Source organism: Theropithecus gelada, chromosome 17 (assembly GCF_003255815.1).
Source record: "Theropithecus gelada isolate Dixy chromosome 17, Tgel_1.0, whole genome shotgun sequence".
Taxonomy (NCBI): domain Eukaryota; kingdom Metazoa; phylum Chordata; class Mammalia; order Primates; family Cercopithecidae; genus Theropithecus; species Theropithecus gelada.
Genome location: NC_037685.1, coordinates 8865250 through 8888795, shown reverse-complemented (window position 1 = coordinate 8888795; position 23546 = coordinate 8865250). Strand labels below are relative to the sequence as shown.

General features: G+C 33.9%; 1 protein-coding gene across 1 annotated transcript in view; it reads left to right on the top strand.

Annotated features, from left to right (window-relative positions):
* KLHL1 (kelch like family member 1) overlaps window positions 1-23546 on the top strand; it is a 431623-nt gene that overhangs the window by 243564 nt on the left and 164513 nt on the right. The window contains exons 5-6 of the mRNA XM_025364396.1: window positions 12890-13110; window positions 19237-19255. Of these exons, the coding sequence (XP_025220181.1) occupies window positions 12890-13110; window positions 19237-19255 (240 nt within the window). The remainder of the gene's footprint in view (window positions 1-12889; window positions 13111-19236; window positions 19256-23546) is intronic.

Genomic DNA, 23546 nt, shown 5'->3' with positions numbered 1-23546 from the left:
AGACTGTATTATGTAAAAGAACAACAGCTCTGAGAAAGTGAAAGAGCTCTGTGAAAGTCTGCTGTCATCTTTGTGTATTAAAACAAGCTGCTTTTGCACTTCCCTTATAATTTTATGATAATGAACCTTGAGAAGAAAGCATTTGTCCAATCAACAGTCTTATACCAAAGCCCTGGGCAACTATGAGGCTATTCTCATTTCTGGGATGATCACCTGAGGGTTGCTCCATGCCTGAGGGATATATTCTTCCTCACTACAATCTTCCTGAGTTTGGCTGTGCTTCTTTCTTATGGCTAAGTCTAGACACCCTCTGTAGATGAATCACAAAAAAAAAATGTGTAATTTTTATTGCATCTGTGATATCAATTGCAGCTGACCAAATTCCTTCAGCTTAAGTAATAATCTTTATGACAGACATGTCAGATGTCTCTGGCACCAAAGACTGAATACAGCATTCGACCACTTATAATCAATGATGAGTCTCCAGGCCTTGTGCATAAGCCACATGTGGCATTGAATCCTTGTGCACAAGCCGCATGTGGCATTGAATAGAAAAAAAATGTCTCAAAGACAGTTTTTTGTTTTGTTTTGTTTTGTTTTGTTTGTTTGTTTTTTTGTTTTTTTATTCGTCAGAACACTGATATTGTTAGAGAGACAATGGCACTAGGCATCATTATTTGGATAGGTTCACAGTTTTCCATATGCCCCACTAAGATATCCCTAATGTCAGCAAGTCCTTTCAGGGTTTGTGGGTAAAAATGAGCAGAAGTACATATAAACAATGCATATATACTAATAACATATTCAGTGGTGGGGCCATAACATTGAAGTTTACAGGGGTTCAAAGAACTCACTCTTATCTGAGCCTGGCAAAGGTCTCATTGGTGGTGACCTCAGATCCAAAAGCAAAGAGATTATTTGTTTCCCTGCATCCTATTGCCAAGTGTTGCAAGTGTCAATGTCACCTGTGCACCACGTAGCCAAAAGGTCCAAGAAGTGAACTTCTTTCCACCTCTCCATTAAACTCTGATCTTGGCATAAGACCTCTGGTCTCCTCCGGGGAGCATAAGAACTCAGGCAAACTCCTTGTCTTAGTTTTAAAACCCAGTCCTGAGGTTCATGTAAAAGTTTTCAGGGCTCTACAATTCATTCTTAGGCTTATTGGGAGGGGAGGAAGGAATAGCATTTGTGTCAGTAACAGAGGCTATCCTAGAGCACACCATAGGGGGCCACCTAGGCAGGAATTATTGGGTGGGGAGCATTATTAACCATTATTATTATTATTAACCACATTCCGAGATCTCTTGGGGAAGACCCTTGACTAAGCTGATCAGGAGAGGGCATCCAGTGACCACTTTATGCTGCACTTTCTACTGGTCAATCTTTGCTGATTTGACCATGACTACTTTTTCCATGGTGAGGAATTTATCAGTTAAAACTTGGGTTATGTAGAAGTTCTATTGACTTGAGTTTCTGAGGAGATTTAACTGGACTCAGTAACCACAGGGAATGGTACAGATAAACCAATAAATCTAAATCTGGTTAATGATCTCATCATGTGATAGTCTCATGCTTTCTTTGTGGATCCAAAGGACAACAGAGTGACTTGCATGGCTTCTATATCCACTACGAGACATGTTATTCAGTGGTAGCAGTGGACTCACCATGGGTGGGTCAAACCTGTTGGGACTCAAATAGTCATCAACTGAGGATGGTGAGGGTATCAGGTGTTTGTGTCCTCTGACAGCCTGCCTTTCCCTTCCTCCTTAGGCAGTCAACGCACTCTGGAGGAAAGGGACATTTAGTGACACACCCAGCAAGGAACCAATGTCCCTCGCTAGGTTTAACAATATTTTCTCATTTATTGTGAAGGCAAGTTTAACTATGTTTCAAACACTATGTTTCACAAAAAAAGGGTGCTTTTTCATGCACAACAAATACCTATAAATACATAAGTAAATAATTGTACATTTCTAATGCTTGAAGAAATAATAAATAGCCATTTCCAGAATTGAAACCATCCAGGATGAAAACGTGAGGTATGAACTTCAGTCCTTGTTTATTTTTCCTGAATCTTAGTTATAAAATATATTAATGCTCCATGCATTTATATTTTGTACGAACTTTCATATTTAGTGCATCATATATAACAATATATGTTGTAATGTATCTAGTGGTTCTTTTGTTTGCTGAGAGATACATTAATAGCAGGTACTAAATTATTGTTTGACAAACTCTTGAGAAGTATTTCTTACAAATTTGTGTAGCTACCAAGAGGATTATCACATTTTATTCCATTTTTTTTTTTAAGTAGAGTATATGCTTTCATTAGTTTCCATTTTGGGGTTTTGTTGGTGTTAATTTTTATAGCTTGTTTTTCATTTCCTCTTGAATTTCTTTGACAATTATTGTACTTATTTCTACTGTTAAGAAAAGCTTCAAAAATAGGTTAATATAAGTGTTGTGATTTTTTAATGTTGGTTGCAAGCAACTAGTAAATTATTCAGCCCAGAAGGGATATAATCTAAATCCTTTTATTAAGCAATAAATGAATGCAAAATCATAATTAAAATTTTACATGCTTCTGTGGAGACCATTTAGACCTTAAATTGCAAAATTGTAATGTATTCCTCATTGAATAATGCTAATGCTGTCTTTTACTACAAAATAGTCAATGTGGTTATGTAAGTAACTTCTGTACTGACTTCTTTCTTTCTACACATGTTTTTTATCCCAACTGTCTAGCTATTTCTGATTATGCATCTAACAGGCTTTCCTGAAGTATCATTTACGCTTATAAGCATGAGAACAAAAGACTAAATAAATCTTAGATTGACAATAAAATTCTTTAGTTCGTGGAAAGTTTTTTTTTTTGTTTTGTTTTGCTTTTCTGAGAAGATAGGTATACACTTTTTTTTTTCAGTTTTCTGTAAGTACAGAACAAGCACCACCTGACACAATATACATACTTTCTTACAGATCAAAGTAGATTCTTCCAGCCACTTTTCTGAAAGATGTCCTAGAGCAGGAAAAGCAGAGATCCTGTCTTGCATTACAAGTTTCTTTTTCTAGTAAGGTGGTAGAGGAGCATTATTTTTATTCTTTCATCAAGCACTGGAAATCATTTCAGAAAAATTCTATGATCAGGTGCCCTGGACAGTTTACTGCAATGAAAAGAAACAGGTCTCAATACATAGGTATGTTACTGTCTCATGATTTAATTTTCAGTGATACTATTGTCTTCTAAACTGTCAAAAACGTATGGCTTTTATAAAGATCGTACAGAGATTTATCTTTTCTCCTAAACTTTCTAGCCCCACCATTCTCAATGACTTTGCTAGACACCTAAAGAATATTGGCAAATACTGATGTTCAGCAATTTATCAAGCAGACAGAAGAGATAGGTTTATACTCTACCAGGAAGTTAATGTACCTAATATTACTAATTATAAAATAAATACTACTACTCTAATAATTTATACATGTATATTTAAACTTTGCAAAGTAATTAACATATTTGAGAAGTTTATTAGTTTTGTTAAATCAAAAAAATAGAAGTAGTATAGTTTAGCTGACTGGAGTATTTTTTTTTAATAAAATTTATAAATCATTTCTATAGGTTCCTTTCTCTTACATTAGTAGACAATAGGTATCACATATTAAACTTTTGACCAATATATATCCAGTATGAGAAACAACCAAATTATTACAAGAGTTAATCTTCCCAAAATAATTGCAAATGTTTTGCATAACATTCCAAAGTTTAAATATTATTTTTTTCTAATATCAATTTATATTCAAAGCAAACCAGCAAAATGTTTATTAACTAGATGTGGTTATAAAATCTATATTCAAGGTGAGGAGATGATGTCTTAGAATTATTAAATGCATTTTGCCTGGGAAATCTTGACTAGAAATGATCAGAATTGGAATAGCATCCCTTTCTTATTAAAAAGTCAATGTTGTTTCCACTGTAACTTCTAACTCCTCTTATCTATTTAACAGCATTTTGTCTGAGACCACTTACAGTCATAGAATCACATATATTTAAGGGAGTTATAATAACAAAAATATATTTTCTCCTGTATGATAATCTTGAAGAATGACCACCAGAAATTATTTCTGACACTAGAAACAGTCTTGAGATAATTATAAATGCTTCTTTTTAAAAAAATTAATACTCTCATATTTTGTAAATATATAGTTACTATGAATTAGGGAGCCACCACTTAGTGGGCGCTATAGAATTAATAAAGAAAACTGAAAACTGGCAGTCATTCACTTCAGTCCCAAGGAGTTGTATCTAGGTAATTTTGCTCTAAGTAAGGGAAACTCGGCAGAGGGTTCATGTGTATGATAACAAAACATGTATGGCATTTAGTAACTTTTCTGCATAGTACCATTATTAAGGAAGAAACTAACATATAATTTGAACACTTAAAAAAATTATATTCCATGTTTATTTTTTAAGAGCTGATAACAAAATACAGAGAAAACAGGAAAACACCGTTAAACCTATACATATTAACATCTCTTTGAATACTTTTCTTTGTCGTGTAATTTAAATAGTATTAATTAAACAAGTATCTGTTTGTGTATATATGATAAAAATGTATGCAAATAAGCAACATATAGTCAAAAGTATCTGCTGATTGTTGTTTTATTTATCATTTCTAAAGCAATAAGAAAAATGCAGGTATATTCAGAGACATGTATAGTTTCAACTAAAACTATATATTTAGTTCTAGTATCCTTTCCTGGTTTTGAAAATTATGACCTTTTATACAGATAAAGAATGGTAGTTCTTTAGCCTTTACAATGAGATATGTGTGTGTGTGTGTATACATATATATATATGTATACATATATATATATATAGAAGAAAAAATATTAATCTGCAGGCATTTACAAAGGTGATAAACAAAATAGTAATTGATTTGCCCTTGAATGAAAGAAAATTACAAGAAGGCAGATGTTACTTCAAAAATCGGACAATTTTCTAATAGAGCTATTCAGCAGTGATAGGGGCTTCCTCACAGACTCATGGGTTTCCCATCACTGAAAATAATTACTGAGTAATCAGTGCACAGAAAAGTGCATGGATTGTGAATTAAATTAAGTGATTTCAAAGACTGCTTCTAATTTAAGAATATGTTAGATAGCGGTAATTCCTATTTGATATTCTGTCTAGATAATGAGAATTGGACCAGATGACACCAATATTTTCTTAGTGCTTTTTGAATCTATGATATATTACAAACATTTTCTTTTTTGGAAATTGTTATTGCAGAAAGGATGAAAATGTAGTCTGGTCTCTTTTATTTCACTTCTGTTGTCATCCTCTTCAAATCACTAAATTTTTCTTCTTATTATAAATGGATGCAATTATCTTATAATACTATACTGTCCCCCTCACTAGAAAGTAAAATTCTTAAGGCCAGAACCTTTCTTTTTTTAATTTCTGTATTTCCAGTATTAAGCATATACTACGCATAAAGAAAGAATCCCGTAAAACATAAATTTAATGTTTTGATTATTTGCCTTGCCTGAATATTTAATCCCTGTGTCAAAGTTGCTGACTGAACTGTTGAACACTATCTTAGAATTTCAAAGAGAATGGAAACTCATTATGAGATTGTCACAATTTGTTATTTTACTGAGGAGACTGCTGAAGCTGAGAGGAGCTCACATATAGTCACACTCATGGCCAAGATAAAGCTAGGATTAGAAACTGAGCCTTTTGTCCTTAAGTCTATGACACTTCCCATTATACTACCTGGCCTATCTATTTGATTAATTTTTTTCTGGTTCTCCTCGCCCATCAGCTTGAATGACTGAATAATCAGAAAAATAGAGAAAATAATGTTAATGTAGCCTCTAGAGCTAGCAAGAGGAGGTTGAAGTGAAGGGTAGGGTCAAATGCAGAATAGTAATGGCTAACACTTACGTGTTCCTTTCTGTGAGACAGGCACTCCTCTAAGGATAGTAAATTTAATTTAATCTTCATACCTAATTCTGATAAGAATGCATTATCATGGATGCTATTTTCATCCTCATTTACATACAAGAAACCCAACTCTCTAATGTCACACAGCCAGTAAGTAGCAGAGTTGACATCTAAATCCTGTCCAACTCTCCAAATTAAATCACCCATAATCACCATACCATGTTGTGAGACCCAGAAATATCAAGAGTTGTAAATAAAATCCAGGTGAGCATCTCAAGAGTAAGGGTGCATATATGTCACATAGGTCAAAGTAAGATATTAAGCTCAAAATAGATGGGTGAGGAGAACCAGAAAAAAAAAATCAAACAATAGATAGGCTAGGTAGTATAATGGGAAGTGTCATAGACTTAAGGACAAAAGGCTGAGTTTCTAATCCTAGCCTTATCTTGACCATGAGTGTGACTATATGTGAGCTCCTCTCAGCTTCAGCATTCTCCCCAGTAAAATAACAAGTTGTGACAATCTCATAAAGAGTTTCCATTCCCTTTCAAATTCTAAGGTAGTGTTCAACAGTTCAGTCAGCAACTTTGACACAGGGATTAAAAATTCAGGCAAGGCAAATAATCAAAAGCCCAGGAAAATTTGTTTTAAAGCCTGAAAAAGTTAGAATCTTGACAGCAATATGTCAGTGCAGCAACAATAAGGTAATTATTACTAAAAACACTTGATACTTGAAGGGAGATGCCTTTCTCAACTCTGCATTTTTAGAAAGTTTAAATTCTAAAAAGCAATAGAAAATTATATATATAGGCACATATATATATATGACCTATGCAACAAATATGCATATATGCGGCCTTACTCTTAAGGTGCTCACCCGGATTGTATTTACAACTCTTGATATTTGCTATCCTCCATAAGGGACATGGGAAAACTAGTATTTCTTAAAGGCATTACTCCATAAAAGAAATAACTTAGAAATTCTTAAAGATTGGAAATAGTTGTGATGCTTTCTTAAGTTTATTTGAGATTTTTAAAGTAAGTTTTTAAAAATTATAATTTTTATACATTTCTCCAACGATGTGTGTTAGTTTCCTAGATCTGCTGTACAAAATCCCACAAAATGGGTGGCTTAAAATACATTACAATTACTTTTTCACAGTTCTAAAGACTGGAAATTCAAAGTCACATTGTTCCTGGGGTCATGTGTTTTCCTAAAGTGTCTGGAGAAGAATCCTTTCTTGCTTCTTCCAGCTTCTGTTACTGACAATCTTTGTTATTCCTCAGTTTGTGGTAGCATAACTACATACAATCTCTGCCTCCATCTCAGATAGTCTTCTTCCCTTTGTGTCTCTCATTTCTTCGCACTGAGTTCTACTCACTGTGTATCTGTGTGTCTCAAAATGTCTCTTGGAAAGACCACAGTCATTAGATTATGGTCCATCCCAATCCAGTATGACTTTTTCTTAACTTAATCAACTATATTTGCAAAGACCCTATTTCCACCTAAGGTCATATTCTTAGGTTAATGTTAAATATAACCTTTGGAAGGGATGCTACTATGATTTGTGTCCCCTCAAATTCCATATGTTAAAACCTAATCCCCACTGTGGTTATATTAAAAGCTAAAGGACATGGTGAGGTATTTGGATCATAAGGGCTCTGCCTTTATAAATGGGATTAGTGCCCTTGTAAGAGGCCAGAGGAAGCTTGTTTGCTCCTTCTGCCATATGAGAATACAGCAAGAAAATGCCATCTATAAGGAAGGAGTCCTCGCCAGACAACAAATCTGCTGGTGCCTTGATCTTGGACTTTCCAGTCTCTAAAACTGTGAGCAAAAATTTTCTGTAGTTTATAAATTATCCAGTCTAAGATAGTTTTTATAGCAGCTCAGAAAATAAGTAAGACAGAAATTGATACTGAGGGGTAAGGAGTTACTATAACAAATCCCTAAAAATGTGGAAGAGGTTTCGGAACTACATAATGAATAATGGCTGGAGGAGTTTTGAAATGCATGCTAGAATAAACCGATATTGCCTGAACAAACTGTAAAGGGAAATTTAGGTGAGACCTCAGACGATAACAGTAGAGAAAGTCTCAGATTAGCTAAGTCATTGCGATCAGAATGTTGGTAGAACTATGACAGTAAAGACCATCCTGATGAGGTCTCAGATTGAAATGAGGAATAGGTTTTTGGTAATTGAAGGGAAAGTGACCCTTGTTATAAAGTGGCAAAGAACTTAGCTGAATTGTATTTGCATCCCAGTGTTTTGTGGAAAGAAGAAATTGTGAGTGGCAAAATACTTGGCAGAAGAAATCTCTAAGCCAAGTATCGAAGGAGCCACGTTGCTTCTGTCAACTGCTTATAGTAAATTTCAAGAAAATGGAAGTAATTCAAAGACAGAATTTAAAATCAAAAGGGAAGCAGATCTTAAAGATTTAGAAAATTATCAACCTGGCCCTGTTGTAAAAAATGAAAAAGCTGTTTGGTAGAGAACACCAAAGCTGTGGCTAAGGTTTACCACCTGTGCCCTCTGGGGAAACAGCCACTGTGGCCTACATTGTACCTTTGGATCCAATGAAATAGAAGACTGAAAATTTCATTTCAATCTAGTACATAACATAACAGGAAAAACATTGCCTCCGAAGTCAAAAGATGAATTTTTCAATCTCAATCCTTAAAATAGTAGAACCATGCATATATCATGAAACCCTCAAAACTTCGCTTGCAAAGGATGCTTACAGAATTAGAAATTTTAAAATCTTTGACCCGAAACATTAGACCCAAAGATTATATTTTTCATACTTACCTAGTCAACCTCAACCAGAGGATGTAGCCAAATTCCAGGATCCCCTTTTGTTTTTTCAGGTACTTGGCATTATGAGCCTCCTAAGAATTCATCTTTCTAACCAATAACTATTTAGACAGATAATTAAATAAATTCTATATCCTCTGGTGCATTGAAATGAAGCCAGAGATTATGCAGTGGTCTGACAAAGGATTTATCTTCCTTCCATAATGCTTAGAACAGTGTCTAGGAGTTGACTGTAATTAACTAATGGTCACAGAATATAAGATGGTAAGACATAAGTCTTAACTCAGTAGACTTCCATGAGAGAGAGAGTTTTTAAGTTAAACATATAGCACATAATGTGTTGGTTTGATATTAGCTACTCATTAAGTAAACAAAATTAAAGTTATTTAAATGATAATAAAATATGTTGCTATAGTTTAATATCCATATTGTAAACCTAATAACAAAAAGATGATAGTTGAAAGGATTTACTTATGTTGTTTGATACAATATTACCATTAGTTTACAGCTAATTTTCAGATAAAAAAGTTACATTTCTAATAAAATTTCAAAACAATTATATTTATATTATTAACAACAATTAATGGGGGAAGACCATAATTTAATTAATGCACAGAAGAAATGAATATTAGAAAATATGTTTACATTAAGTCCAGGAAATCATTAAACAAACAAAAAAATCAGTACAAAACTTCTGTCTATTCAGGATAACACAAAACTACATTTTTTTAGCTAGAAAAATTATTTTAAAATGTTATGAAGAAGCCACAGTAAATAGTAGTTTAGCCTTTATTTTTGTAACTAACCTGTTTTATGAAATGGCAACTTATGTTTGTTGCCAAAATCTTTCTTTATAACAAGGATTTTTAACCCATATGTAGAAAATGGGTGTATGTATGTATGTGTGTTCATATGAGATTCAATATATTCAACTATGGCATCGCATACTATACTCCCTGCTATTATGTCTTTATATGGATTTCACTGGCCAGAATACTGTATGTCTCCATTTCCCATTTTCTGGTTTAAACTCCTTTCTAATATTCTAGGTCCATTTGAAAAGCTGGATTCTACAGTTGACTACTATCATTTTCCAGATACTGCACTTTTTATAGGTATCTCCCACATGGCGAGTTTTTTATTCAAATCTATTTTGTCCTTACGATGATTACCAGGGCCATATATCAGGGTTTCAATAAACCTATGCCGAATGGATGACTGAATAAACCTAAGAAAGAGATTGTACAAAAGGCAACCAGGCCTCTTGTTATATGATCTTCATAGACAATAAGGAGTTTGCTAACATATGCAAGCAATGTAAGAAACTCGTTGAATTTATATCTCCTCTTTTAGCAATAACACATAATGATGTTAAAACAATCAATTTCCAGAACCTACATTGTAGGTACAATAAACAAAGTATCACTAAAATGAGGCTTGATGGAAAAAAGAAAACAGCAAGGAGAACTTGAGAAATTCAATAAAATGTAGAAGAAAAAAAATTAACACCTACGTAATAATATGTAGGTAAGTGTGAAAAATCTGATACCAGCTCCTAAGGTCCCATTTACTTATAGCAGTTTGTAGAAATAATGCTGCTGGTACCAAAGGATTTAGTGTAACTTCTAAAAATACAAAATTACTGGAATATTCTCTAAGTTAGATGCAGAAATAAAAAGAAAAAGAAAAGAAAAACTGCTGTAGCGGTATTAAATGAAACTATTATCAGAACTGTCTGAAAAAGAAATCAAACTATAAAAGTCTATAGCCTTCCTACCAGATAGATTTCAATTTGACTCTAAGTTTTCTGGAGGCCAAATAAAAAGAGAAATCTGATGAATTTCATAATTTACAACATCCATGATAAAAGCAAACCAATTTACTCAGGAGAAGTGCAATTATTCTTGCTACTAAAACCTGAAAGAAACTTCTCCCAAGGGTCATCATAAAGAGGACACTATAAAATATAATGAAATATGCCTTGAACAGTATCTTTATGACAGACACCACTAGGAGTTACAAAGAGCTGTTTTTTATGGTATCACCCACTATATTCTGATGGCCTAGCTATAGAGTTCTGTGTGTATTTTAATGGAGGCATAGATTTTTTAGTAACTGGAAAAACAGATGGACAAATCTTTCAAAGATTCCTCAGAACATCTTTAGTTTAACGTAGTTTTTTTTTTTTTTTTTTTTTTTGAAAAATCTGATGGCAAAACATCCCAGAACACTTAATTTGTTAATTACGTGAATAGTTACTGGACATCTATAATTTACATAGCGCCCAAAGGAAACACAAAGAACAAAACAATTTCCTGGAACCAAAATAACTACTTTCAGTTATTCTGGGAAGTCAGTTAGTATAAATAAAGACATTATTTACAAATAGTATTATTATTATTATACAATTAATGTAAATGTATGACAGACACCCTGAAAGAAAGTAAGTTAGTGCCCTTTTGTGAAAGCTGAAGTTACTTCAGCTCCAAGGATATACTATAACACAGGCCAGGTTTCTCCTCAAAAAATAAATTTGAAACCGCTCTAACATACAGATTAATGGTTACTTGCTGAATCCTCTACTCTGTTTAGCATAGTCACAATGACTTCTTTGCAAGAGTCTTAGTGTCACTCTACTACAGTTTTTATACTAAAATATGTGTCCTGTGGATATTGCTGCCACCACCGTGGCTTTAAAACTAGAACCTGAGAAGTGTTTGTTATATAGTGGAGCTATCCCAGGAGACATGGGGAGAGGTGGAGCAGAGAAGGCCAAACAACGGAATCTCTGTCTTCTCTCTAAACATGTATCGTCCACAGAAGCGTTTTTGCTTAAAATGTAAGAAAGTTTTTGACAAGTAGTTTTAAAAACATGTTGTTAAACACTGTACTATCCTGTGCTGTTTCTACAATTTTATTTTTCTCTACAGAGATTATCAATTCATGTATTCAGCAAATATGTACAGCTCCTCTGCTGTTTTCTAGGCTTTGTGCCAGGATCTAGATATACAAGGTTATATAAATCAGGGTCTTACAGCTTAAAATTTGTGAAAAGATTTCTACGTTTACCAAAGATTAGGCTGCGATGTGGTATCTGCTGTGGCAGGGATACACCCACTACACACCATAAGGGGATAGTGAAGGCGTCACCAGCTCAAATGGGACTCCATAGAAACTTGAGGAGCCATATACAATAGGTAGCTCTTGAATTGAATCTTGGAATGTGGCAGAAATTTAGAACAGCAAGGTTGATAAAAGTCATTTTAAGCAATGGAGTAAATGAGGGAGGACACGTCAAACAAGATGGCAAATTGAAAAACAAAGAGAACCAGAAAAGGTATGAACAGCAGCTTGCTAAAACAATAAATTTGAAACAAAAGATAAGGAGAAATCATAAAACAAAACAAAACAAACAAAAGCTTCAGAATAAAACCATGAGCACATTTATGTTTTGGAAATATTATTCCGGCATCATGATAGAGGATGAAACTGAGAATCTAAGAATAGAGTTAGGCAGTGTAATTAAGAGGTTATGGGAGCAATCAGGAAGAAAATAAATGGGAATATGAATTAAGCCAAAGAAATTGTCATGAAAGGAGGGAGGGAAAAGAGATAATAGTAGGGTGGAACATACTGGATTTTGTGACTTTGGTGGCCTATATGTCCTATTATTTCTCTTTTGAATAAACAGTGGTGCTTCTTATAGTGCTACTTTTATCTATGCAATTTTAGTGTCATTTTCTGATTCTCATATATATGTCTATATATATAGTCAAGCTTTTAAAAATGTGAGATGTTATTTTTTCCTGTTCACCAAATCTTATATAGCAGTACACTTGAAACTTGAACATTTAATCACTTAGTACGTTCTGCCTGCATAACAAAGCTCAGCATTATAATCCTCCACTTATTACAAGATCTGTGCTGTCTGGGATACATTTACACTTCAATTACAATTACAATGCTTTCATCTTAACAGTTTCTAGTTTCTGAAGGATTGAGTCTCAAGGATTATGTTATAATGAGAACAAAGGTTATTGCCTACTTTTCTTATTTCTTTCTGAAATGCTTTACTAGCTAAATAAAAGTGAAACAGAATTTATGCCAAGATGTTTTCTCCCTGCAGGAAAACATAATGGAAGTTATCAGAAATCAAGAGTTTTTACTCCTTCCAGCTGAGGAGCTCCACAAACTACTGGCCAGTGATGATGTCAATGTTCCTGATGAAGAAACCATTTTCCATGCATTGATGATGTGGGTCAAGTATGACATGCAGAGTAGATGCAACGACCTGAGCATGCTCCTTGCTTTTATAAGATTGCCACTGCTTCCACCACAGGTAATGATGTGTGATGCTGTTTCAATAGATTCAACGTACTGAAAAACCCTATATTAAAAGTAAACATCAAAACACATTTTAAATTATGTATTCACATTTTTAAATGTCTTTATCAAATACTATTTTTAAGTGAAATGTGATGGTGGAAAATGATGTATGATGATGGATCATGGATCTAAATCCTATCTCTGCCACTGATTGACTTATGGCCACTTATATGATTATGATAACATCACTTAATTTCTCTGATATTCAGTTTCTTTATCTATAAAATGCGATCATACTGCCATACAAAAGTTTTGTGAATATCGGTTAGATAATACATGTAAAATGCCTAATCATAATACAGTGTCTCCTATCAATTATTTGACCTAAGATGTATTAATGTGATCATCCATTGATGTAAATGCATATTCTGTGTGATTTTCAAAGCTTCAATGCATGGTATTTCAACCTCTGCAGAGGAATAAAACATACTTGAATAGTAGAGAGTTATGATTTAACAGTACTTAGCAATTAGAATTATGGAATATTTAAAAATTGGAGCTAAGGAGCCTCTAGACACCAAGTGAGCCAACTTAACTTTATTGATGAGTTAAGTAGGGTACAGAAAAATTAATAAGATCATTAAGTTCACTCAACTTAGAGCAAGAGTGGCTAGTTCTCTTTGATTCTGAGTCTTGTAAGTTTAAATTAATTTGCTACAAAATTCTCTATGTACAGCATTGTTAATTCAGGTTTTCTGGCTGGTAAATTTATCCAAAAATAAGCTTGAAGGTGACCCTAACCTCTAAGTTGATGGGTAAACTTGTTTGTATATATAATTTGTGTGAGGGAGATGGGAGGCTTATATCATTCATCAGATTCCTCATTTGAATCTAAATCACAATCACATTTTTACTAATCCATATGTTACTAAAAATGTAAAACAGAGAATTAGGACTTTTAGTTAAAGAACAGTAGACAAGTATGAAGTGTTAACAGTAAGTGTAGAAGTGGGATTTATGGTCATATATTAAGAATGGAAAGTTAGAAACACATTACCATAATTGAAAAAAGAGAAGCTTTATAAATAAGGTGATGATTATATTTCCTTTGGCTGCTGAGTACAGGAAAAAAAAAAAAGAGAAAAATAATTTATGGAACTCAAATTATGTGAGGCTATCATAACAACAGGCTCTTACAAAGAAGCGGAAACATGCATTTACATAACCAGACAAAGAAGAAATTTCAATGCTAAGTACTGAATTTTTGTCAATCTCCCACCTTAGGTTCTAATGACAGGTAGTACCTGTTAGAGTCTGGGAGGGTAATCTTTTGGGGAGGAAATAGCCAATGATCACTATTAGCCAGAAAGCCAATGATAGTTATCAGTTAATGACAGATGCTGTGACAGTGGGTACCTTTGACTCTGGCATAGTCATTATTCTCTACCCATTTCTACTGTTGGTTGAAATGTGGGGAGTTTAGAGTTACGTTGACCACGAAATCAGAAACAGTAGAACACATATGAGAGTAGGTCAAGAATGTGACCAGATTCCTTTTCCTAGGGTATGCCATTCTTTTATGCTCTCATTTCCTACTCTTCTGTCATCAGATATAGGGAGATTCTGCCACCTGCACATGTCATTAAATGGTTACATCAGATCAGAGATGTCCTGTTGGCTTTTTTGTTCCTAAGACTATATATTATATGCGGAATTTTATTTCTTATTGGTTCAGTTGCTTTATCTTGCTTAGTGAAGTAATATTTATTAAAATTAAGGTATGAAATATTCTTTTGATGTAACTATTAACAGAATTTAATAGAATTTTAATCAGTGTGCAATAGATATAAACGTAGCATATGTCTATTCTCCGTTCCTCATCTCTCAAATTGGGGCTATTACACCTTATAACTTTATATGTACTTTCACAACAGACGTGCAGGAGGAATGAATGAAAATATTTTCTGTTTACAAAATATCTTCATATAAAAGAGAGGCTACTACTTCCATAACTAACGTTAATGAATTATGTGTCATTATAAGCATATTGCATATATTTATAATATTAAAAAAGATGCAAAGTAAAGATTATTAATTGTATTACATAGAGGAATATTAGGCTCAACGAGGTTAAGTGATTTTCGAAGTTCATAGAGCTAGTAGAAAATCAGATTTTCCTGCAACCATAGGTTGGCCAGATATGAACATACAAGAGATATTTCTACAATAATGAGTGCCATTTCCCTGTTTGATCTCTAACCTGGAAGATCATAAAAATGTCCTGAATTAATCAATTTTGAAGGTTCTTTTAAAGCTACTGAGGATGGAAGAACAGCAGTATGATAGGAACTTAAAGGGATTTATTTATTTTTTTAGTTACCAAACTATTTTATCTTATTTAATTTCTATAAAATCTCCATGTAGTTGATACTGTTATTCCCATTTGACAAATGAGTACTTTGAGAATCAGCATGATTACCATCTTCTTTAGTTTTAAATATCAGATTTTACTCCAATTGAGTCTGACAGAAATGTAGATCTTCTTTCACTAAGGGGAAAAGGGTACAATTTTTATTTAGGGTTGGTTTCATATTTACGTCAATGTCCAACTAGAGTGAAAAAAAAATTCATTGAATAAAGGATTTTACAGACTTGCACATGGACTTTAAAAGCTGCTAAACACCTCGGGTCCTTGTGAAAAGCTATTAAAATGGTCAGGAAACATGTTTTGCCGATCTTGGATTCATTAATATAAGGATTGTCCATGCTTTTTTCCAATGATTAATATATAGGTCGTTTATGACCTTTAAGTGATTTGTGTGCATATGTTGTGAGTATTTACACATGCACGTGAGATGTCTGTGTGTTGTCACCAAGAGAAGATAGAATATGTGGAATTCAAACACAATATGTTAGATGAATGAGAGAAAAATAGGAAAAAAATAGAAGAGTTGTAGTTGTAAGGGAAGTTATTTTGAGAATATGTTACAGCAATATTATAGCATAAATGACAGTAGAAATGTTAAAAGTATCATAAATCAAAGTATTACATAATACTGAAGTAATCACATAATTTAAATGGTCAATCTCTCTCTCTCTCTCTCGATATAAGTATAGACACAGATATCTCCCTCTATATATACATATACATACACACACACACGTGTGTACACATACATGCACATATTTATATGTGTATATAAACACGCATATGTAATATGGTATGTATAGTGTAACACATAATTTTATATATTGTTTAATTAATATATAACAAAACACAATATTATATTTTAAAATACTAGCAATATTTAAAGGAGGTCAATATTTTTCCAGTGAGGTAAGGAATTACTTTTGAAAGGAAACAGTACTTGGACTAATTTTTGAAGGAGACTTGATAAATTGTTGTGTGTGTTTGTAAGGTAATTCTTGCATATGCAAATGACCAATTTCAGGTGAGTGACAGAACAATATTTGAAAGACTCAATGTGAGCTGCTTACAAAATTCCTCAGCAAAACATAACAAAACACTGACCGAGACAAGGGTATAACAGTTAAAGAAGATTTTAAAAGATATTTAAGACAAAAATAAATTAATTAAAAAAATAGATGTTTCCAGGACAGTGTTAAGCCATATAATCTGTAAGTACTTTTATAGCAAGGAGTAGCTCTGATTGTATTTAGTAAATGCATGAAAACATTTCTAGAATAAAGAGTAAAAATAAAAACAATGAAAGAGACTTCATCAACAAAGGGAACATGTTAAAAGAATGATTAGTGTCAAAAACGAATTTAGCTTTAATAGCCTTTTCTCGTGTTCAGGAGGCAACTGAACAACTTGACTTGGACATATTTCAGTTCTATCATTTCTGCGCTCCCATGTGTTTTATTAGTAGGCCCATTATGTGTAGCTGGGCTTTGTTATTTCTTAAGTACATAGAGAAAATCGGATATTCTTTTTTTTTTTTTTCTTTTTTTTGAGACGGAGTCTCGCTCTGTCGCCCAGGCTGGAGTACAGTGGCCGGATCTCAGCTCACTGCAAGCTCCGCCTCCCGGGTTCACGCCATTCTCCTGCCTCAGCCTCCCGAGTAGCTGGGACTATAGGCGCCCAAGACCTCGCCTGGCTAGTTTTTTGTTGTTTTTTTTTTGTTTTTTTTTTTTTTGAGACAGAGTCTCGCTCTGTCACCCAGGCTGGAGTGCAGTGGCCGGATCTCAGCTCACTACAAGCTCTGCCTCCCAGGTTTACGCCATTCTCCTGCCTCAGCCTCCCAAATAGCTGGGACTACAGGCGCCCGCCACCTCACCCGGCTAGTTTTTTTGCATATTTTACTAGAGACGGGGTTTCACCGTGTTAGCCAGCATGGTCTCGATCTCCTGACCTAGTGATCCGCCCGTCTCGGCCTCCCAAAGTGCTGGGATTACAGGCTTAAGCCACCGCGCCCGACCCGGATATTCTTTATTAATTATAAATTAGCACATTAAGTTATGGTAATTTGGTGTAGAAAATATAACAGAGGATATGGATTTTAGATTAGAGCAGTGGTAGACAAAAGGAGCTCAGGAAAGGAAGACAAGGTATGAAAAAGACTCAGAAGCAACACTGTTGCTCTCTGTCCTCTACTGAAATATAATAATTAATCCTGAAATAAATTCAGTTATTTGACTTTGCTGTAGACAGAACCAGAGAAAAAAGAAAAATGATAGTGATAGATAACTGAGTTATAATCTAAGAATGAATTATACTATTTTTAAAAGTAAGTTATGAATGAAATTTTATGTAATAGTTTTCATATTTTTCCTAAATAGCCAGAGGCTTCACAATTTCAGCAGTATTGGAAAACATATAGAAATTTATGTCCTTTTAGAGAATGACTGAAAAAATATATATATTGTTTAGTTAGAGGCTACCTGATTTGATTTACTTATTATTCTGCTGTTTTTCTTTCTGGGATTCAACAATGTACCATGTTGCTATAAAATAAATAACATGTTTTAACATTTTATAACAATTATTTCCACTGATTTTAATTGAATTCATTAGGTATTTATTTGTAGTATGTACTTAAATATTTATTATAGATGAAGTTTAAAAATACCCATAAGTATCAGATTTTTTGCTATATTATTTTCTAATGAATGGCTTAAAATGTAAAAGTACGTTGTTTAACAATCAAGAGAATATAATTCCACACATTATCAAATCAAAAGATGCTCAGGGGAATTCAGTTTTATCACAGTCAGAGATTATTTAGAAGGTTGGAGATATACAGATAAACTTTGCTTCCTAGCTCAGAATTGGTAGTGTTTCTCTCTCTCTCTCTCTCTCTTTTTTTTTCTTTTTGAGACGGAGTTTTGCTCTTGTTGTCCAGGCTGGGGTGCAGTGACACAGTCCTGGCTCACTGCAACTTCTGGCTCCCAGCTTCAAGCGATTCTCCTGCCTCTGCCTCCTGAGGAGCTGGGATTACATGCGTGCACCAACATGCCCGGCTAACTTCATATTTTTAATAGAGACAGGGTTTCGCCATGTTGGTCAGGCTATTCTTGAACTCCTGACCTCAGGTGATTCACCCGCCTCGGCCTCCCAAAGTGCTGGGAGTACAGGGGTGAGCCACCGCTCCAGGCCGGCATTGCTTTTCTCTTTTAAGACAAAAGGAAACATTTTTCAAACTTCCTAACAATCAAACCTGCTGATTCTTAAGGGAAATATATAGCAATGCGTGTGTGTATTTGTGAGTGTTTATGTGCATGTACATTTATTTTCTGTAGCAAAAGGTAGAAGAAAAAAAAGCTTGCAATGAAATAATAGAATATTGCCTAGATTTAGAAGAATATGTTATTGTTAATCTAATAGCAAGCACAATAAAATAGCAAGGACATTCAAGTATATGACTTTAGAAGACAGATGCTGCCTCTACTTTACATGATTTAAGTCTTTCTGTGTAAAACTGAATACATTATTACAAAAGATTACTTGTGGTAGTAATAGCAGTACAAGAAGGAAGGGTGAGGTCTCCAACCTTTTTTATTGGAAAAGTGACTACTGATCAGATACCAGTGACATATGGACTCTTCATGACCATAAAAATTATAGCTACAACTAAAAAATCTGATTTATAAAAACAGTTACAAAGACTAAATCAATATAAAAAGAGAATTTTCAAATCATAGTGTAAAATATACAGAGCAGATTACACTCAAGAAATTTATATGTTTTGTTTGATTTTACCTCTCCAAACTACTCTTTGGTAAGTGTCTCCAAGGCTAGCTGCAAAAATCCTCACTGTTTAATATATTCTGTATGTTATCTTTACAAAGGAAAAAATTAAAACTCTTATTTTCTTACAAATGACTAAGGCCAAAATAATTAATCAAACCCACTAACACAATCCATTAACAGTCATTTGACTATATATCTTCCCCCCTTTGATTTGCTGGCTGTCTGATTAGTTAATGATTATACTAGGCCATCATTATTGAGATAGTCTTCTCTACAAAGCTAGATTGCAACAGTGTGAAAAAAAAAAAAAGAATAGGATTATTTTTCTCCAAAAGAAAATTTAAAAATAATACAATTAAAAGAGAAACACATAGACAATATTTAATGCTTCTAAGATCAATAAATTTATCCCAAATAATACTTAGATTCATGATCATTTAGCCTTCCTGTGACATTCACAGTTCAACTTACAAAATTTAAGTAAATACAAAGAGTTTTGTTAGCAAGCTTTAAGTCAGCAAAGGTATTAATATAATAAAAGATATGCAAGGACATTCACATGCACAAACTCATACATATACATGTTGCTGTCTTTGGCATAGCAAAAAAGAACAGAGAAGAATTTGTAACATAATCTGAAAGTCTTTATTTTTGTTATAATATATTAACTGTTTCTGCTTGAATCAAGGGTTGATTCCACTGTATCTATTTTGCATCCCATCTTTCTTGCCAAAGGGGTTCCTCTACTTCAATGAGCACTTCTTATATTACCAATTTTATCAATTTTTAATCTATTTTGGTTAATTCCAATCAATTTATGAAGTTCTGTTTTTTACAAAAACATACAACACGTCATATTCATTTTCACTAACTGCTCCAGCTCTCTGTTGCCTTTCCGACATAATATGTAGTTATTTTTTATAATTATTAAATGTACTTATACATAACCATCATTCTCTCTTCAACCCACTTCAGTCATTTGCACTAGTGAAAATCACCAAACACCTCAGTGGTGTAATTTTTCTCCCAATCTCAATTGTATTTGACACAGTTGATTTGGTCACTCTTGCTCAACTGTCGTTGCTAATTTGTTCTACTCTCTGATGTTACAGCGCCCCAGAACACTATATTTTTTGTGGAGAAAATATCATTTAATTTTATAATTTTAAATGCTCTGTAGAAACAAAGTATAAAAAGTTTACCTGTAGTCCTAAATTTCTTCTGAAAAACAGATTCAAGTGCCCAATTAACTACTTGACAAGATTTATGCTCTTAGGACAAAATCTTAATGTATCTGTCCTACGAGGCCCTACATCAATTACCCCAAGACTACTTATCTGAACTCATATCCTGCCAGCTGTCAGCATTCTTCAGCCACACTGAACTTCTTTCTGTTTCTTGAGGAAGTCACGGTTATCCAAATCAAATTAGTTTATAAGCATTTTAACATGCTACAGAATATTATAGATAGCATTTACCAAGAGAACACAAACTGCATGAAGAGTTATTTTTCTCGATTAAGCATTAAAGGAAGTTCCATTTCTTATTCGTCTATATCTTATATTAAAATGATGACATTAGTATAGGGTGTAATAATTTGTAAGAAAAAGAAATATTGTTAAACATCTGCAATAAAGCAAAGGCCATTTAAATCATTAGACCTTCTCCAGTGATTTTAAGATTCTGGAAAAACTGAATTAATTAAACTACTTTAATATTTTAAGTGGAGATATTGAGTAGATAGTCAAATGCATCATTCAGGACTTGCAGAAGGATGGCAAGAATGTGTTAATTAAGATGCTGATAGCATATAGACATAATTTAAATGTATAACATAACATGATATTCACCAAAATAGTGAGTATAGAGAGATAAGGGAAGAGGACTATATAGTCCGTAAGTACCAACTGATTCTGGAATCTAGAAGCAATGACATTTAAAGGGGAGAGGGTCATAGTGGCAGGCACACACCGTGAAAGGGGAAACACTAAAGGGAGGTGCATAGTCTAGAGATAATTTTTAAAAATTATTTTGTTATTCATGTGAATACTATAACAAATTACTGATAACATCCTCCTACCTGTTACGATGAACTACCCCACTCCACCCCTCAATCGAGATTGCCTAGAAGGTGGTCACCCATCATGACCAAGTCTTTTTATTAATCACCTTTCAACTTAAATGTTTACTGTTCTTATTACTTTAAGCTACTATATTCTTGCTTAGTTTAGTGCTTTATTTCCCTTCTTACAACTGTGTTTTTGAGAAATACAAATGTAAAGGTCTTTTCAAAAGTTCCTGGCACAGACAATACTCAAATTTTTACTGAGTAAACAAATACAAGTTTATCCATGGTCTTAGCAAGTTTAGTTTCATTTACTTTTTGAAATATGTATACTTTAAGTTCTGGGATACACGTGCAGAGCTATACATGTGCCATGGTGGTTTGCTGCACCCATCAACCCATCATCTACATTAGGTATTTATCCTATCTGCTCATATGCTATTTGTCTGGAATGTGAGAGAAATCTTTATACTTTTATGTGACAGTGGAGCTAACAGTGGGTGCTAAGAACACTGCCGTAAAGAGTTATTAGAGCATATTGATTCAGATTTGACTAAAAATCCCTTATTGAATGGACAAGGGGAAGGTAAATTAAATAAAATGTAATATCTCATCTTGTCACTCTATTAGGTAAATTTATAAAATATAAATATATCAAAGTTCCTCTAATACCTAATTTGATAGTGTATTAAAACAACAGATTGGCTACATAAAAATACTATTACATTTTCATTGGTAGTGTAATATAGCAGAAAAACAAAGTTCACTCCTTAAAAAAAAAAAACTGAACTTAAAAATTAAAATGGACTGTAAGCAATTTTACATATACAGATTATTATACATTACATTTACCAAGAGGCCACAAAGTGCAAGAGCAATTATTTTTCTCGATTGAACATTAAAGGAAATTTGATTTTTTATTCATGTATATTTTATATAAAATGATGACATTAATACAGGATATAATAATTTGTAAGAAAAAGAAATATTGTGAAACAACTGCAATAAAGCAAAAGCCATTTAAATCATTAAGACCTTTTCCAGTGATTTTAATTTAAGATTTTAGATTACTGAATTAATTAATTAAGCTACTTTTTTGGGGGTTGGACAGAATCTTGCTCCGTCCCCCAGACTAGAGTGCAGTGCCATGATCTCTGCTCACTGCAACCTCCACCTCCCGGGTTCAAGCAATTCTCCCTGCCTCAGCCTCCCAAGTAGCTGGGATTACAGGCACCAGCCACCACACCCAGCTAATTTTCTTATTTTTTTTAGTAGAGACAAGGGTTTGCCATGTTGGCCAGGCTGGTCTTGAATTCCTAATCTTAGGTGATCCGTTTACCTCAGCCTCCCAAAGTGCCGGAATAACAGGCATAAGCCACTGTGCCTGGCCAATATTTTAAGAGGAAATATTGAGTAGACAGTTAAATGAATCATTCAGGAGTTGTAGAAGGATGTCCAGAAGATATTAATTAGGAGTCTGTTAGCATACAGACATAATTTAAAGACTTAATATAAAATGATATCACCAAAATAGTGAGTATAGAGAGGTAAGGGAAGAGGACTAACGATGAATTTCTGGAGTTTCATCATTACAAAGTTAGAAAGAAAAAGCAGAAAGAACATGAACTAAAAGGGAGTAACTACTCAAATAAAATAAAAACCAAAAGACCTTGATATCCTGGGATTTCAGGAAAGAAACGATCACAGAGAATTGAGTGATCTGCTAAATAAAATGCTGCTGAGAGATGTCTGTTCTGTGCAATAGAGCTAAGCAAAAATGGGAATATTGGAATTTAATAGAGTGAATACAGAGTCTTTAAAACTGCAAAAATTGACAGAAAATTAGGTCATAGGTAGCTGAATTTAGCTAATTATGTTCAATAAAGAGAAACACGAGCCGGGCGCGGTGGCTCAAGCCTGTAATCCCAGCATTTTGGGAGGCCGAGACGGGCGGATCACTAGGTCAGGAGATGGAGACCATCCTGGCTAACACGGTGAAACCCCGTCTCTACTAAAAAATACAAAAAACTAGCCAGGCGAGGTGGTGGGCGCCTGTAGTCCCAGCTACTCGGGAGGCTGAGGCAGGAGAATGGCGTGAACCCAGGAGGCGGAGCTTGCAATGAGCTGAGATCCGGCCACTGCACTCCAGCCTGGGCGACAGAGCGAGACTCCGTCTCA